The 17,336-nt window shown below is 44.0% G+C and overlaps 1 protein-coding gene across 3 annotated transcripts in view; it reads left to right on the plus strand.

Moving 5' to 3' along the window:
- LOC130932117 (ubiquitin carboxyl-terminal hydrolase 22-like) overlaps positions 1-17,336 on the plus strand; it is a 63,845-nt gene that overhangs the window by 23,326 nt on the left and 23,183 nt on the right. For 2 of the 3 annotated variants that reach the window (XM_057861526.1, XM_057861527.1), the window contains 5 exons: positions 6,496-6,628; positions 9,895-10,008; positions 12,555-12,656; positions 13,081-13,247; positions 16,256-16,415. In XM_057861526.1, coding sequence (XP_057717509.1) covers positions 6,496-6,628; positions 9,895-10,008; positions 12,555-12,656; positions 13,081-13,247; positions 16,256-16,415 — 676 coding nt within the window. The remainder of the gene's footprint in view (positions 1-6,495; positions 6,629-9,894; positions 10,009-12,554; positions 12,657-13,080; positions 13,248-16,255; positions 16,416-17,336) is intronic. The other variant, XM_057861528.1, reaches the window with a different exon arrangement.

The raw sequence follows: 17,336 nt of genomic DNA on the forward strand, positions 1-17,336 counted from the left end.
GGTCGCGGTGGTGGCTGGGTGTCCGGGTGGGCGCTCAGTGGTGGGACGAGGAGCGGTGGCGCATCCCCTTTTCCCTTCCCCGAGGGCTGTTAATGGGGGTGCGGGTGGTCTGGGGGACCGCCCTGGTTCCTGGTGGGATGCGCTCGCTCGACCCTCCCGATTGGATGGGGCGGTGCCAGGGTCCTGGGGCCCTTTTTCTGCAGGACTGTCACACAGTGGATTCACGCATGACTGGATGCAATTAGACACACTTAGGTGGAGAGATTGTCAGTAGTGGTGTGCGAAATTTCCGATTCTTAGATTATTCGCGATTCGGCCGTGGAAGATTTGAGAACGATTCACAAACATCCAAATTCCGATTATTGAAATATGCCAAGTAAAGCGGAAGTAAAACACACTCAGCGCGCCGTGTGGTCTTCGGGACGCAATGAGGAATGGAGCGAGAGTAGCTAAACATCATGCTTGTCATTACCCGGCCCCTCGGGTAATGCCAATGCTCAACTCACAGCTCTAGCTCAACTCATGCCACGAGATAAAAAACACAACAACATACCTGACTGCTGCAGACAGCTGCTACAAAGTACGTCCACATAATGGTACGGTAGATATCATATTTATATAGGACTAGATGCAAAATAGACTCGGTGGCGTTAGCAGCATATGTGCAAAAAGCTATATGCGGGCGTTAGTAATCGGCCGCCAGCTTAAGGCAGTAGACTTCCCTGCAAGGCTGTTTTAGTGAACATTCCAAGCGAACCCTAATTAACTTTTTATCTAAAATACTCCTAAATCGGTAAAATATTGACTTGAATCTATCTTTAAAATAATTTTAAAACTTTCACATGTCGAAAGTAGACAAAAGGGAAATAATGGAATAACGGGAGCAATTTTAACAACTTTAACTGTTGATTCACAGCATTAAATTAATTGAATGTGTAGTTATTTATTTAAGCGTGCGAGGCTTCTTTATTTTTTTTTATTATTTATTTTTTTTTTTTACAGTTTTTGTAACTAATGTACAAACATGAAAAGCAGATAATAGCTGGGGGGGGGGGGGGTGTCATCAATAATCGATTTATAATCGAATCATAGCCTCTGAATTGTAATCGAATCATTAGGTGCCCAAAGATTCCCACCTCTAATTGTTGGTGCCAGGATTAGCGGTCAGGTAGCATAGAATAGGATGTCAACGTATCCACACTTACATGTAATTCACACCTCGCTTTTCTGATTTGTGTGCACTCCACCCCGCCTAATCACCTCCCCGTTAACTTACCTCCCCTCCTCTTTATCCTCGGTTATCAGGCCCCCCCACGATGTCCACAGGTAAATATAATTAGCTAACGACAGCACCAATATGTTCATCGGTAGTATCGGCGTGTAAAAATATATTTCTTGCTGTTGTTCGTTATTCCCCTCTTCTGTCTGCTTCCCTAATTTCTGTCCCCCCCATAATCCCTTCCCGTTCGCCGTTTTCTCCTCATAAATAAAACCTCATGAACAACCACAATGGGAGGATATCAGACTCCCATGTGATACATTAAAGTGATCCTCTAACTTAAATACATGTAGGCTCTAATAAAATATGTTGTCAGAAACACATAAAATGTTAAATTAATGGCAATATTTTATAATATTTAGTCCATATTTTGACCGTTAGTTGGCGTCATGGTTTGCGGGCCGGCAGTGATGGCGTCATTGGGATCTTTCCAAATGTGTAGCATGTTCAACAATTGCTTATTGCTGCCTAAACTCGCGAAGTAAATTGCCACGATGTGCTGCTTTTGGATGCAATTTCCAGTCAAATAGAAACAAGGGGAGTGAAGTGAGTGGCCAAGGTGGAATTATTATTTTTAGGGAATAAATTTGCATTAGTGGAAGCTTCTCCCCCTTTTTGGTCCCTGCATGCACGTATCCTACCCACCACGCGTTACAACTGGCGCCCGAACATTTTTCCTGGATCCTCAGTCGAGTAAGGGATCCGTCTATTTTCTGGATCCAACGGTCCCACTGCGTCTGCAATATTGGTTTCGGATCTGTCGATTTTTTTTGATTCGTCGGTCCCACAGCGCTTTTCGGATCAGTCTGTTTTGTGGAATCGATGGCCTGATCGCGGCTGCGACATTGCCATGGGATCGGTCTCATTCCTGGATCTTCGAGTGAGTAAAAAAACAGGGATTTGGATTACTATTGCTATCTTTTTTGTTGACTATTCATCGTGGGAGTTTTCCCCAAATCATACTAAATAATTAAAGCACTATGGCACGCTACAGTGACGGCAGTGACTCTGACGTGGACCTTACAACAATGTTGGAGTTCATCAGGAAACGCGTGTTTGCGTACTGCTGAGCTCCCGAGTGAAGAGTGGTCAAGGTGGAAATATTTTTTGTGAATAAATATGCCTAAGTGGAAGCTTCTCCCCTTTTTGGTACTTTTATACACGTATCCTAGCTACCATGCCTTACAATGTACAAGACCTGGATTACACAAGGTGTGCTCTTTTGCCTGTACTGTACATAATGCACATGACAGCTCTGGATGCAAACAATCCACATAATTATATTGGGATAAGTTTGAAAACGCAATATGCTTACCTTGAATATCTGCTAATAAAACCGGAGTTCCAAACAGCATACACTCTCGCTCCCAACCGGAGTTCCAAACAGCATACACTCTCGCATCACCAGTTTTGCCCAACTTTTGTCTTATCAGGTATTTGCTGCACGCATTTTTCCCTGAAACTCGTCTTGTGAACGACCGACAGTGCTGTCCTGCTCTTCACTTTTCAGATCTGGTTCAAATAGGAAGGGTAGAACTGACGACATGTTGGGAAAGCTAACGAGTGACACGCTGGAATTTCGGCTACGGGACCGGTGACGTCAAGCACTGCGATGTAACAAGAATGGCGACCTATCACTTAAAATAATTTTACAAACTTTATTAAAACAAAAACATTAAGAGGGGTTTTAATACCAAATTATTATAGCTCATAGTATAATTTATCTTTTAAGAATTACTTGTCTTAAAAAGAGAGGATCCCTTTGAAACTGTTCAGACCATAAGGACACTCAGTTGGACTGGTTTAAAAAAAAAAAAAAAAAAAAAAGAAATGAAACAAGCGCCTGGTGGTCCGAAGGTGTATTTCCATCAAACTGCGGGGTGTGTGAAGGGCCATAATTAATTGCGTGTGAAAAATAATTTACAGCGTCAAAGGGAATTTGAGTTAACAGCATTATTAACCTGTTAAATTGACAGCTTTTTGAAAAAACAACCCTATAAAGATCTGGCACAAATTTTGGGTCATAAAGGTTTCAAATTCAAAAACCCTGCTATTGTTGTTTATTTGTCTTCGTGTTCTTTTTCAGCCTTCAATCTTGATTTTTACGGTGCTTCAACCTGGTTGAGGGAAGTGAAACCAACTTCCATATTAACAGCCGTCGACGTCGGCATGCTGTGGCTCAGTTCTCCTGTCAAACCATAGCAAAATGCAGACAATACAGCACGGGGTTGTCGAGTTCGTGTCCATTAGCTTTTTCTGTGTTGCGGGGGAGTGTGCGTCTGTGTTATGATCTAGTTTCTTTCACACAGCCCACCAGAAACTGAAACCTTGTAAAAGTCTGCTGCCACGCACGCCCTCCTTCCTCCATCGCTGCTGTTATTGTTCCGAATTCTCTTCCTCAAACGAGAATACACCTGGAGCTCTTACAGTAGATGCCCCAGATTTGGCATAATGGCCTTTTGTTTACCCGGCATTTGCTAAAACGCGGTGTATTTATGGGAGCACGTTTGTTTTACAGGCGTCATCATACAAATATAGCTCCGATTTCACTGGAAGAACGGAAAACACATTGTATAGGTAGTCCCCGGGTTAGGACGTACCCGACTTTCTCGATTTCGACTTTTCGACACATTAGTCTCGTCCGCCATTCTGTCTAATATCGTGTTTTTCCCCAATTCAAAGGAATTGGACGTCTACAAGTGATTAAGTCACAGCAGAAGGATGAAAATAGCTTGTTTTTCTGTTTATTACCGTAATTTTCGGACTATAGACGCACTTGACTATAAGCCGCCACCCGCCAAATTTGACACGAAAACTGCATTTATTCATAGATAAGCCATACTGGAAAGCAGCAGTTGTCCTAACTGTATCATGGGATATTTACACCAAAAGATATGAACTCATACACTCCCAGTCATTTTCACCGGTGCAACCCCCTTCGCTCCCGGCCGTTTTACTGGATTTTGACTGATTTTGCAAGGCCCACAGAAAATTCTGTTCTATTGGTATATAAACATGGAACCCACCAAAAGAAAAATTACTCTCTTCTTTCAGCGGAAAAGTTAGTTCATATCTTTTTCCATTCTTTAGAAATCAGCATTAGAAAATTAGAAAATAGTAGTTTGAGCAATTTTCCAATTTCTGATGAAAAAACAGAAATTGAGCTTTTTTTAAACGCATACATTTCAAACATAACTTTGACTTTAACACAGCTATTTTTTGCTTTTGTGACATCCCAAACATCTGAATAATGTTTTCCTTCGACAAAATAACATAAACAACAAGACAAATAGAGCTTTGATAGCAAAGTAACAATTTATTTACACATAACTAAACTATTGAACTGAGAGATGACGCTGTTGTGGCTGCGACAGCCGGGGTAAACTTTTCCCTCATCGCCGCCTGTCTCATCAAGATGGATTTTTTTTAGTCTTTCTTTTGTGGTGACCATTGCCTCGTGGCGGAGTTTGCCTGGGAAACTTCTGTGGGGCATGTTGTGTGCCAGGGGGGGGACTGGTTTGGCCGTGCGCGTTTCCGGCTGAGTCGCGGGACACTGTAGGGTGCGGGGCACGTGAGCGGCCGAGCAAGGCGGCGCGGGCTCTGCTCAGCGAGCAGCATGTACTAAACGGCATCGTCCGCTGCACTGGTGGTCCCGGTCGTTCTGTTTGGTCGCCAGCGCCTGGCATCCCGTGCGTCCTCCTGGTTGTTCTGCTTGGTCGTCCGCCGCCTGGTATCCTGGACGTCCTCCTGGTCGTCTTACTTGGTCGTTCGTCGCCTGGCGTCCCGGACGTTCTCCCGGTCATCCTGCTCGAACTTCCCGCGCCTGGCGTCCTGGACGTCCATTCGGTCATCTTCCGCCGGCGCCCTGGCTGTGCAGCCCGGCCGTTCGTTCCGTTGAATTGGGTTGCAGGTCTTACCAAATGCGCTACTGCCCTCCAGTGGCCAGTTTTATTGCTTTAAAATGGATTTTCAGCATTGTGCTTTGGAGTTGCATCAGATCCTAGAGATGTCTCTTGTGAAAAAAAACGTAAAAGACGTATAAATATGTCTTTGGGACATTAAAACAATTAAAAATAGAACGTATTTATACGTTTTTGGGAGCAAATGAGTTAATTGGTAACACTTAATTTCACAGCAGCATCATAAGACTGTCATAAGACCAAATGAACCCATGACGCTTTGAACCAATTAACTGGAAAGCTTCATTGCTTCAAGAAGCTTCATTTGGCCATCACTGCTCCCTTGGGGGGGACAGTCAACCTCTGCTGCCACCTGCTGTCAACACTGTTGTCGTCCAACATGCCTCCTAGCTAGCATTGCAGTGCTACAGATGTGAATTACAATCAAAATTCATTTTCTGAGCTAAAAAGTTCTTCAATTACTGTTCTAGTTGTTTCATTAATTGCTAGTTATGGTATTTGGTTACGCTTTATTTGACAGTGGCACCATAAGACTGTCATAAGACCATCATAACTTTGACATGACACTGCCATGAATGCTTATGACAGATGTCATTTCCTGTCATCTGGCAAATTATCTCACTTTTGAATAGATGTAAAAGAACCAAAAAATAGAGTTAATGACATAATTTGCCAGATGACACTAAACGACAACCGTCATAAGCATTCATTAATGCCCATTATAGTGTCACTTTATCTCTCTTATGACACCGCTGTCAAATAAAGTGTTACCTACTAACCCAAATAAATCAACAAACAAGCAAACCAAACTTGACTATATGCCGCAGGATGCAAAATGAGGGAAAAAAGTAGCGGCTTATAGTCCGAAAATTATGGTAGTTGTTTTGTTGAATATCCTATAATGAGTTCCTGACCCATTGCCATATCCTACGTCAGCACACATCAGACAAATTGCGTTCCGTTTTGTGGTCGGTCCTGCCTGTGATCTCGCAAACTGCAGTGGCTCAAGACCTGAGTCCACTGGTGCCTGCCAAGCATTAAATCCCATCTTGCCTCACTTGTGCAAGAGAGTTCAGAGAGGAAATATGTTGCCATTGGGCCGCATCGGGTTTTGCGCCAGGGTAATCTTGGGCTGTCTCCGGACGAGCGGTGTGCTGAAGAATACGACTTCAAATTCACATGGCAGGCTGTTCCGCTGCTCTCGCTTGAATTTTTTCCCCCTGTAGAGAGTCCCCTCACATTTGGCCTAACTGAAATCCCTCTCTTTCTCCCATGTATCTGTCTCCTTTTCCTCAGGCCAAGTCCTGTATCTGTCACATGTGCGGTGCCCACCTGAACAGACTGCATTCTTGTCTGTACTGTGTTTTTTTCGGCTGCTTTAGCAAGAAACACATCCACGAGCACGCCAAAAGCAAGAGGCACAATTTAGGTAAGGACTTCACTTCATACATGTATTAATGGGTGGATTGATTTTATGCTTCGTATGTTGTTATTCATTAGAATGGAACATTCATATACTGCAAAAGTAAAAGCTAGATTGAGGCTTTGGTGGCATTTCAGTTTATCTAATCATCAGTTTCTCCAGATCAGATCTGTAGACAATTGGACTGGAGTCACAAATTTGATGACTCGCAACCCGGACTTGAAGAAAAAAAAAAAACAGACTCGGACTTGACTCGCTTGAATTGGGATGGTCCAAGACTGGAGACCCGACTCGACTTGTTAGCCAATAACTCGAGACTCGACTTGTGAGACAATGACTCAAGACTTGACAAGCTGATTCAAAACACTTGGATTGTAGATTTGTTTTGGGTCTCTTTGGCTGCTCTCACCACACCCTCACAGAACATCATGGCAATCAAAAATTAATCAATTTCCCGGCAGACTATACTGCATAGTTTTTTTTCTACATTGACTTACTTTGACAGTAAGGTTTCCCTCAAAGATAAACCTGAGTGCTCAGTGGGTGGGCTAGGAAACAGTGGTGAAGGCCTTGACTAACCTGTGGCCCGACTTGACACCCTTTTGACTTAACATGACTCGTCTTTACAGCATTGTGACTCGAATCGGCTTGATTCGACCTGAACTAGAGATTCAGCTTGACTCCACTCAGCTTGACTCGACCTGATTTTGAGAATAGACTCGACCTGACTTCAAGACTAGACTTGGCCTGACCTCGAGACTCTACTTGACCTGACCTCGAGACTAAACTCGATTCGACCTGACCTCGAGACTCGACTCGGCTGTACGAGTCCCAACCAGACCTTGAGACTCGCCTCGACTCGACCTGACCTCGAGACTCAACTTGACCTGAGGTAGACTCAACTTGAACTGACCTCGAAAACTCGACTTGACCTGACCTCGAGACTCAACTTGTCCTGACCTCGAGACTCGACTCGACCTGACCTTGAGACTCGACTCGACTCGACCTGATCTCGATACTCGACTCTGCTTGACTCTACCAGACCTCAAGACTCAATTCGTCTCGCTCGACCTGACCTCGAGACTCGACTTGGCTCGACCTGGCCTTGAAACTCGACTCTACTTGACCTCGAGACTCTACTTGACCTGACCTCGAGACTAAACTCGACTCGATTTGACCTCGAGACTCGATTCGGCTGGACGAGACCCAACCAAACCTTGAGACTCAGCTCGACTCTATCTGACCCCGAGACTCAGCTCGACTCAACCTGACCCCGAGACTCAACTTGACCTGAGGTAGACTCAACTTGACCTGACTTCGAGACTAGACTCGACCTGACCTTGAGACTCGACTCGACTCAACTTGACCTGAGGTAGACTCAACTTGACCTGACTTCGAGACTAGACTCAACCTTACCTTGAGACTAGACTCAACCTGACCTCGAGACTCGACTCGACCTGACCGACTCAATCTGTCCTCGAGACTCGACTCAGCTCGACTTGACCTGACCTCAAGACTCGACTTGACCTGACCTCAAGACTCGACTTGACCTGACCTCAAGACTCGACTTGACCTGACCTCAAGACTCGACTTGACCTGACCTCGAGACTCGACTCGACCTGACTTCGAGACTCAACTGGACCTGACTTCGAGACTCGACTCGACTCGACCTGATCGACCTCTCGACTCGACCTGATCAACCTGATCTCGATACTCGACTCGGCTTGACTCTACCTGACCTCAAGACTCAATTCGTCTCGCTCGACCTGACCTCGAAACTCGACTCCACCTGACCTCGAGACTAAACTCGACTCGACCTGACCTCGAGACTCGACTCGGCTGGATGAGACCCAACCAGACCTCGAGACTTGGCTCGACTTGACCTAACCCCGAGACTCAACTTAACCTGAGGTAGACTCAACTTGACCTGACTTCGAGACTAGACTCAACCTTACTTAGACTAGACTCAACCTTACCTTGAGACTAGACTCGATCTGACCTTGAGACTCGACTCGACTCAACTTGACCTCGAGACTCGACTCGACCTGACCTCGAGACTCGACTCGACCTGACCCCGAGACCTGACTTGACCTGACCTTGAGACTCTGCTCGACTCGACTCGACCTGACCTCGAGACTCGACTTGACCTGACCTCAAGACTCGACTTGACCTGACCTCGAAACTCGACCTGACCTCAAGACTCGACCTGACCTGACCTCAAGACTCGACTTGACCTGACCTCGAGACTCAACTCAACCTGACTTCGAGACTCAACTGGACCTGACTTCGAGACTCGACTCGACTCGACCTGATCGACCTGATCTCGATACTCGACTCGGCTTGACACTTCCTGACCTCAAGACTCAATTCGTCTCGCTCGACCTGACCTCGAGACTCGACTCGGCTCGACCTGACCTTGAAACTCGACTCTACCTGACCTCGAGACGCAATTTGGCTTGACTCCACCTGACCTCGAGACTCTGCTCGACTCGACCTGACCTCAAGACTCGACTAGGCTCGACTCGATCTGACCTTAAGACTCGGCTCGGCTTGGCTCAACTTGCCCACAAAAGGTAAGACTCAGGACTTACTCGTAACTCGGATCGTATTGACTCACGTAATTGTCTCCAGATCTGAGCCCCCAAAATTTTGGGTAATGACAGTCCCATAAACCTGCTTAGGTGAGCCTGTATCAAATGTACTCTCGGGCTGTATTTGGCCCTCGGGCTAATGCTTTCCCACCCTTGAATAACAGTGTTATTCTGTGTTACTGGAATATGAGCCCCTCTCCAACAACAGCTTGCCTACCATTTCAATTTGAACTCCATAACTGATAAAACTGCAATTAGACCTACGACTTATTGTGATTTCCAGACATTTTCACATCCAAAAAGTCCACACTAGAATACAGGACATTCTCCAGTGGAACAACCATATCATGCAACATCATACATTAGCTCATTTTCCCCAGTGTGGACAATGCCAAAAATGTAAAGATTGCTGTCGACTAAAAATAGGTCGTCATGGCAACAGAGCTAGAGAGGTATTGTTTGAGAATGGAGGAGGCTGGTCGTCAGCGGCTGCAAACAGGTGCCGAGAATTCTGTTTCCGTCCTCGGCGGTGATTGTCAAGACGGGAAAGATCGGGCCTAGTGGGAAATCCAGGCCAAGGGACGGCGCTCGTTTCCACGTCCGACTGCCAAGTAAAGCCCATTGTGTTGCCGTGTTGTAATTATGGCGCAATCTCTCTCTTTCTCTCCCTCCTGTTTCTAGCTATAGACTTATTGTACGGCGGAATATATTGTTTTGTGTGTCAAGACTACATATACGACAAAGATATGGAACAGATTGCCAAAGAGGAACAGAGGAAAGCCTGGAAATTACAAGGTATAGCCATGGTTGCTTACACAATTTGTGATTTGTTGTCATGCTAACATTAAAGAAGTCAGGTAATTAAAGACTGGTATGACCCCCCTCCCCATTTCTTTTCAAATGATAACTTTATCATATCAAATGTTGATTTTTGTCTCATGCAACTGATAAAAGAAAGCTCTATTGTATTATCACTTAAAAAAAAGAAACCTTTCACCCTTTATAGTGCAAGTGACTTTTTTTCTTCATATAATAAAAATACTTAACCTCATAAAGAGTGGTGTCCGCATACATGCACATCATAAATTGGGTTGTTTTTCAACCTTTTCTGAGTCATGGTACGTTTTTACGTTGGAAAAAAATCTCACCGCACACCACAAACCAAAAATCGTCCATCATTACTTTCTGTACAGTATATCAAATTATAAAATAATGCCTCGGCATTTATACTTGCTGACTGTGAAACATGAGCCTGTTTAGATGAACACAAAGCAGATAACCTGGCGGGAATCTTCTTCAACAGCTCTGAGTCGCTCTCTGCTTTTATTTTTCTATACCGGTTAGGCTTGAAAAGCTCAGAATTATCAGATGGGGGACTTTGGCAATGTCTTTAACCACGTCAGGGCCGCGTATCTTGCTTACAATGGCTTTACAGGCAGGTACAGTGGGGCAAATAAGTATTTAGTCAACCACCAATTGTGTAAATTCTCCTACTTGAAAAGATTAGAGAGGCTTGTAATTGTCAGCATAGCTAAACCTCAACCATGAGAGACAGAAAACCCCAGAAAATCACATTGTTTGATTTTTAAAGAATTTATTTCCAAATTACAGTGGAAATTAAGTATTTGGTCACCTACAAACAAGCAAGATTTCTGGCTGTCAAGGAGGTCTAACTTTTAACTCATTATCGGTATAAAAGACACCTGTCCACAACCTCAGTCAGTCACACTCTAAACTCCACTATGGCCAAGACCAAAGAGCTGTGGAAGTACACTAAAGACAAAATTGTAGACCTGCACCAGCCTGGGAAGACTGAATCTGCTATAGGTAAATGCTTGGTGTAAAGAAATCAACTGTGGGAGCAATTATTAGAAAATAAAAGACGTACAAGACCACTGATAATCTCCCTCGATCTAGGGTTCCATGCAAGATCTCACCCCGTGGCATCAAAAATGATAACAAGAACGGTGAGCAAAAATCCCAGAACCACACGGGGGGACCTAATGAATGACCTACAGAGAGCTGGGACCACAGTAACAAAGGCGACTATCAGTACCACAATGCGCCGCCAGGGACTCATCCTGCACTGCCAGACGTGTCCCCCTGCTGAAGAAAGTACACGTCCAGGCCCGTCTGCGGTTCGCTATAGAGCATTAGGATGATCCAGAAGAGGACTGGTACAATGTGTTATGGTCAGATGAAACCAAAATGGAACTTTTTGGTAGAAACACAGGTTCTCGCGTTTGGAGGAGAAAGAATACTGAATTGCATCTGAAGAACACCATACCCACCCTGAAGCATGGGGGTGGAAACATCATGCTTTGGGGCTGTTTTTCTGCAAAGGGACCAGGACGACTGATCTGTGTAAAGGAAAGAATGAATGGGGCCATGTATCGAGATATTTTGAGTGAAAATCTACTTCCATCAGAATGGGCATTGAAGATGAGACGCTACTGGGTCTTTCAGCATGACAATGATCCCAAACACACAGCCAGGGTAACAAAGGAGTGGCTTCGTAAGAAGCATTTCAAGGTCCTGGAGTGGCCTAGCCAGTCTCCAGATCTCAACCCCATAGAAAATCTGTGGAGGGAGTTGAATGTCCGTGTTGCCCAACGACAGCCCCAAAACATCACTGCTCTAGAGGAGATTTGCATGGAGGAATGGGTAAAAATACCAGCAACAGTGTGTGAAAAGCTTGTGAAAAACGTTTGGCCTCCGTTATTGCCAACAAAGGGTACATAACAAAGTATTAAGATGAACTTTTGGTATCGACCAAATACTTATTTTCCACCATGATTTGCAAATAAATTCTTTAAAAATCAAACAATGTGATTTTCTGTGTTTTTTTTTTTACCACATTCTGTCTCCCATGTTTGAGGTTTACCCATGTTGACAATTACAGGCCTCTCTAATATTTTCAAGTGGGAGAACTTGCACAATTACTGGTTGACTAAATACTTATTTGCCCCACTGTATTATTAATGTTTCTGCCACTGTGTGGGACTTTTTGGCTTTAGCATCCAGTTCAGCTACAAGGTAACTAGCTTTAAGTGAACGAAAGTTCATTCGCTGCCACCCTCCCAGTTCAAATGGATTGGACGTCTACTAGTGATAAACTCATTTCAAATCACAGCAGAAGCTTGTTTTTCTGTTGATTAGTTGTTTGTAGAACATCCTCAAATGATTTCCTGACCAATGTATCAATAATCATTGTATCGCCATATCCTCAGATCATCGTTGTCGTGAGCTTTTTATCGCAAATCGTATCGTATCGTGAGGTAACAACAGGTTCCCACCCCTATTAAATACATTACAAAACTCTTTGCTTTCTCCTTCCACAGGAATAGGTGAGAAATACACCACGTGGGAGCCCACCAAGCGAGAGCTGGAGTTATTACGACACAATCCAAAGCGGAGAAAAATCACTATGAACTGTACCATAGGTGGGCAGTGTTTAAACGTCTCTTAATTATATTGTTCGCATTTACGCGCGTGGTGGTACTGAATGCACTGCAAAGCTATTAAAAGCTTACTACCACCCCCGAAAAATATACCCCAACACCTACTCCTTTGGATTCTCCCCAAAACCTGGCTGCGTCTCACCTGCTCTATTGGCGGGCGCGAGAAGACAGCAGCTCCGTAAACGAATCCATTCACAGCTTTGGCTCGTCCTCCAGGGTTCCCACAGTTCATCTGGCAAACCCGCCCCATCAGTACCGTAGCGCATTCTTCCAAAAGAACCATTCCCTCCTCGTAGCTAGGCCGTCGAGATAAATGCCGCGTGATGGATGGCGTGCTTAATTCGAAGGATCTAAATTGTGCGTGTGGCTTGTTTTGTCTCACACCCCCGCTTTTGTGTCCCGGCAGGTTTACGAGGGTTAATAAATCTGGGCAACACGTGTTTCATGAACTGCATCGTGCAAGCCCTCACGCACACGCCGCTGCTGCGGGACTTCTTCCTCTCTGACAGGCACAAGTGCGAGATGCAATCCAACTCTTGTCTGGTGTGCGAGATGTCGCAGCTTTTTCAGGAGGTAGGACAACGCCCGGATATTACACCTTACCAGTGTTGTCACAGATTACCTGAGAAAGTAATTTAATTACTGATTACACCTCAAAAAAGTAATCTAGTTACTTTACTGAACTTAATTACCAGAGTAACTAAGTTACTTTAAAAGTCATTTATCAGTTACTTTTTACCATTGTTTCTCCCTTTACTAACGCCCGCATCTAGCTTTCTGTACATGTGCTGCTAACGCCACCGAGTCTGTTATTTTGCATCTAGTCCCATATAAATATGATATCTACCGTACCATTATGTGGATGTAGTTTGTACAGTGCCTTGCAAAAGTATTCGGCCCCCTTGAACCTTGCAACCTTTCGCCACATTTCAGGCTTCAAACATAAAGATATAAAATTTTAATTTTTTGTCAAGAATCAACAACAACTGGGACACAATCGTGAAGTGGAACAAAATTTATTGGATAATTTAAACTTTTTTAACAAATAAAAAACTGAAAAGTGGGGCGTGCAATATTATTCGGCCCCCTTGAGTTAATACTTTGTAGCGCCACCTTTTGCTCCAATTACAACTGCAAGTCGCTTGGGGTATGTTTCTATCAGTTTTGCACATCGAGAGACTGACATTCTTGCCCATTCTTCCTTGCAAAACAGCTCGAGCTCAGTGAGGTTGGATGGAGAGTGTTTGTGAACAGCAGTCTTCAGCTCTTTCCACAGATTCTTGATTGGATTCAGGTCTGGACTTTGACTTGGCCATTCTAACACCTGGATACGTTTATTTTTTAACCATTCCATTGTAGATTTGGCTTTACTTTTTGGATCATTGTCCTGTTGGAAGATAACTCTCCGTCCCAGTCTCAGGTCTTGGGCAGATACCAACAGGTTTTCTTCCAGAATGTTCCTGTATTTGGCTGCATCCATCTTCCCGTCAATTTTAACCATCTTCCCTGTCCCTACTGAAGAAAAGCAGGCCCAAACCATGATGCTGCCACCACCATGTTTGACAGTGGGGATGGTGTGTTCAGGGAAATGAGCTGTGTTGCTTTTACGCCAAACATATCGTTTTGCATTGTGGCCAAAAAGTTCAATTTTGGCTTGCACAGTGCCCCTTGAGATGTTTAAAGCTTGGGAAATCTTTTTGTATCCAAATCCGGCTTTAAACTTCTCCACAACAGTATCTCGGACCTGCCTGGTGTGTTCCTTGGTTTTCATAATGCTCTCTGCACTTTAAACAGAACCCTGAGACTATCACAGAGCAGGTGCATTTATACGGAGAATTGATTACACACAGGTGGATTCTATTTATCATCATCGGTCATTTAGGACAGCATTGGATCATTCAGAGATCCTCACTGAACTTCTGGAGTGCGTTTTCTGCACTGAAAGTAAAGGGGCCGAATAATATTGCACGCCCCACTTTTCAGTTTTTTATTTGTTAAAAAAGTTTAAAATATCCAATAAATGTTGTTCCACTTCACGATTGTGTCCCACTTGCTGTTGATTCTTGACAAAAAAATTAAATTTCATATCTTTATGTTTGAAGCCTGAAATGTGGCGAAAGGTTGCAAGATTCAAGGGGGCCGAATACTTTTGCAAGGCACTGTAGCAGCTGTCGGCAGCAGTCAGGTATGTTGAGTTGAGCTAGAGCCGTGAGTTGAGCATTGTCATTACCCGGCCCCTCGGGTAACAAGCATGATGTTTAGCTTCTCTCGCTCCGTTCGTCATTGCGTCCCGAAGACCTCGCGGCGCACTGAGTGTGTTTTACTTCCGCTTTACTTGACATATTTCAATAATCAGAATTTGGATGTTTGTGAATCGTTCTCGAATCTTCCACGGGCGAATCGTGAATAATCTAAGAATCGGAAATTTCGCAAACCTCTAGTCACCACCTGTTATGTGTGCCATGACATGATTTTTCAAAGGGTGAAAATTCTTTTGTCCGGCCCATTTTTGGAGTTTTGTGTAAAATGATATAAATAGATGATGATGATTTAATTTTTTTAACCCATTCTCTTTTGTGTTTTTTTTTTTTTTATTGCAAGCAAAATAAATGAAGATATTACTACAAAAGCATTTGTAATTGCAATCATTTTCAGGGAGAAATTGAGCATTATCTGACAGAATTGCAGGAGTGCCAATAATTTTGGCCTGCAGTTTATTGTAGCATCTATAAGGACAACATACAAAGTTGTGAACAGCCATTCCGTATTTTTTCGTTTCTTATCCTGAAATTACATTCTTAACAAGCGGCAATAGTTTCCTATTGAGGCGTGTCTTAACCTGAAAATGCTGTATGTAGAGACTTTCTTAAGTAGAGGTACCTTTGTATCTCAATATCTCCAAAAATGATAGCAGCACAAACGAAGCATAAACAATTTACCCCATTTTTAGCCATTTATAATCAAAAGGGGCAGCTTGTTGACCCCAGGTAACCTATAAATGAATTATATTTATCTTAAAAAGGGTAGCAACACAAACGAAACTTTTTACAGCACAAACGTAGCACAAACGATTGACATCATTTTTATATAAAATTGCATCTTATGGCGGGCCAACTTCAGGGAGCTGCAACTGCAATATTTCAACTTACAAGTCACAATTTCTCACCGTTACGTAATCGCTGCCTGTTTCGCTCCCACACTGCCTCCTCATTTTTTTTCTCGCTGCACTGTATATACGGCCTCACAGATGGCAAGTGTCGCTAGAATGATTTGAGTCATCACTCGCTCCTCTTCCTCAGCTCGCACACACATAAGCAATCCCCTGCCCGGTCTCACTCGGCTGAGCCGTAATCGCTCACCGCCCTCGTCATCGCCCGGGGCGTGCGGCGGACACTGATTGAGTATTTAGCTGCGCCTGTGTGACAGAAAATACACGCTCATTCACACCTTTAATAAATACAGTAGAGTAGAACCTCTAAAGTCAAAACTGTGCCAAAAGTCAACTAAAACTTGGTCACATGAGAAAGCAGCAAATGCTGTCTTAACATCCATGTGATAATTTCTTTCTTCCTCCTCCGCAGTTTTACTCGGGCCACCGTTCGCCTCACATTCCTTTCCGGTTGCTGCATCTGGTGTGGACGCACGCACGTCACCTCGCCGGCTACGAGCAGCAGGACGCCCACGAGTTCCTCATCGCCGCGCTGGATGTTCTACATCGGCACTGCAAAGGAGACACCCTGAGTAAGCTTGGCCTTCTCACTTTGGTAGCGAGGTGGTCTCTCATTGGACAATTTTACCTGGGTGTATTGGTTTGTTTGTGCTAATAAGTTACTTGTAAAGTGAAGCTACTTTGGTGCAGAAATTGGCAAGTTTTGTTCTTTTGCTAGGCTGGGTACTTAAAGTCCCTGACAAAAGTCTTGTCGCTTATCCATTTTGTAGAAACAATTGCTAATAACCTGACTTTTTTTATCCAATTGGTTTCAGAAATGGCTCATATGAAAGCTAAGACCCTCCCAAATGACGATGAATGTACACAAATATATTTGTTTCACTGAAAAAAGATTTATCATTTAATGAAGACATAAAGGTCAAATTTTTGCAAGACACGTTTTGTCACCGACAGAAAGTAGTGTGAAAATTGAACAAAAAATGTACTTTAAATATAAAAATATTGTCCATAACATAAGCTAATTAGGTAGTGGTGCTGTGAGATCCAAATTTAATATTTTGTATGACTTCCATGGGCTTGAAGGACTGCATCCATGCGGTTTGTTAAGGATTCATACCAGTCATCAGGAACATCAAAGAAAGCAGTCTTGCATGCCTCCCAGAGTTCATCAATATTCTTGGGTTTCGTCTTCCATGCTTCCTCTTTCATCCCACCCCAGACATGCTCAATGATGTTCACGTCTGGTGACTGGGCTGGCCAGTCCTGGAAGATCTTGATCTTGAGGTAGAGATTGAAGTATGCGATGGAGCCACCATCCTGCTACAGAATTTGTCCCTTTTTATGGTTGGGAATGTAAGAGGCAGCTAAGATTTGTTGATATTTCACCCTGCAGACCATGATTTTGCCACCACCAAACTTCACTGTTTTCTGAGTGAATCTGAGATCCATGCGGGCTCCAGTAGGTCTCCTGCAATGTGTGTGGCGACTTTGGT

Source organism: Corythoichthys intestinalis, chromosome 16, assembly GCF_030265065.1.
Source record: "Corythoichthys intestinalis isolate RoL2023-P3 chromosome 16, ASM3026506v1, whole genome shotgun sequence".
NCBI lineage: Eukaryota > Metazoa > Chordata > Actinopteri > Syngnathiformes > Syngnathidae > Corythoichthys > Corythoichthys intestinalis.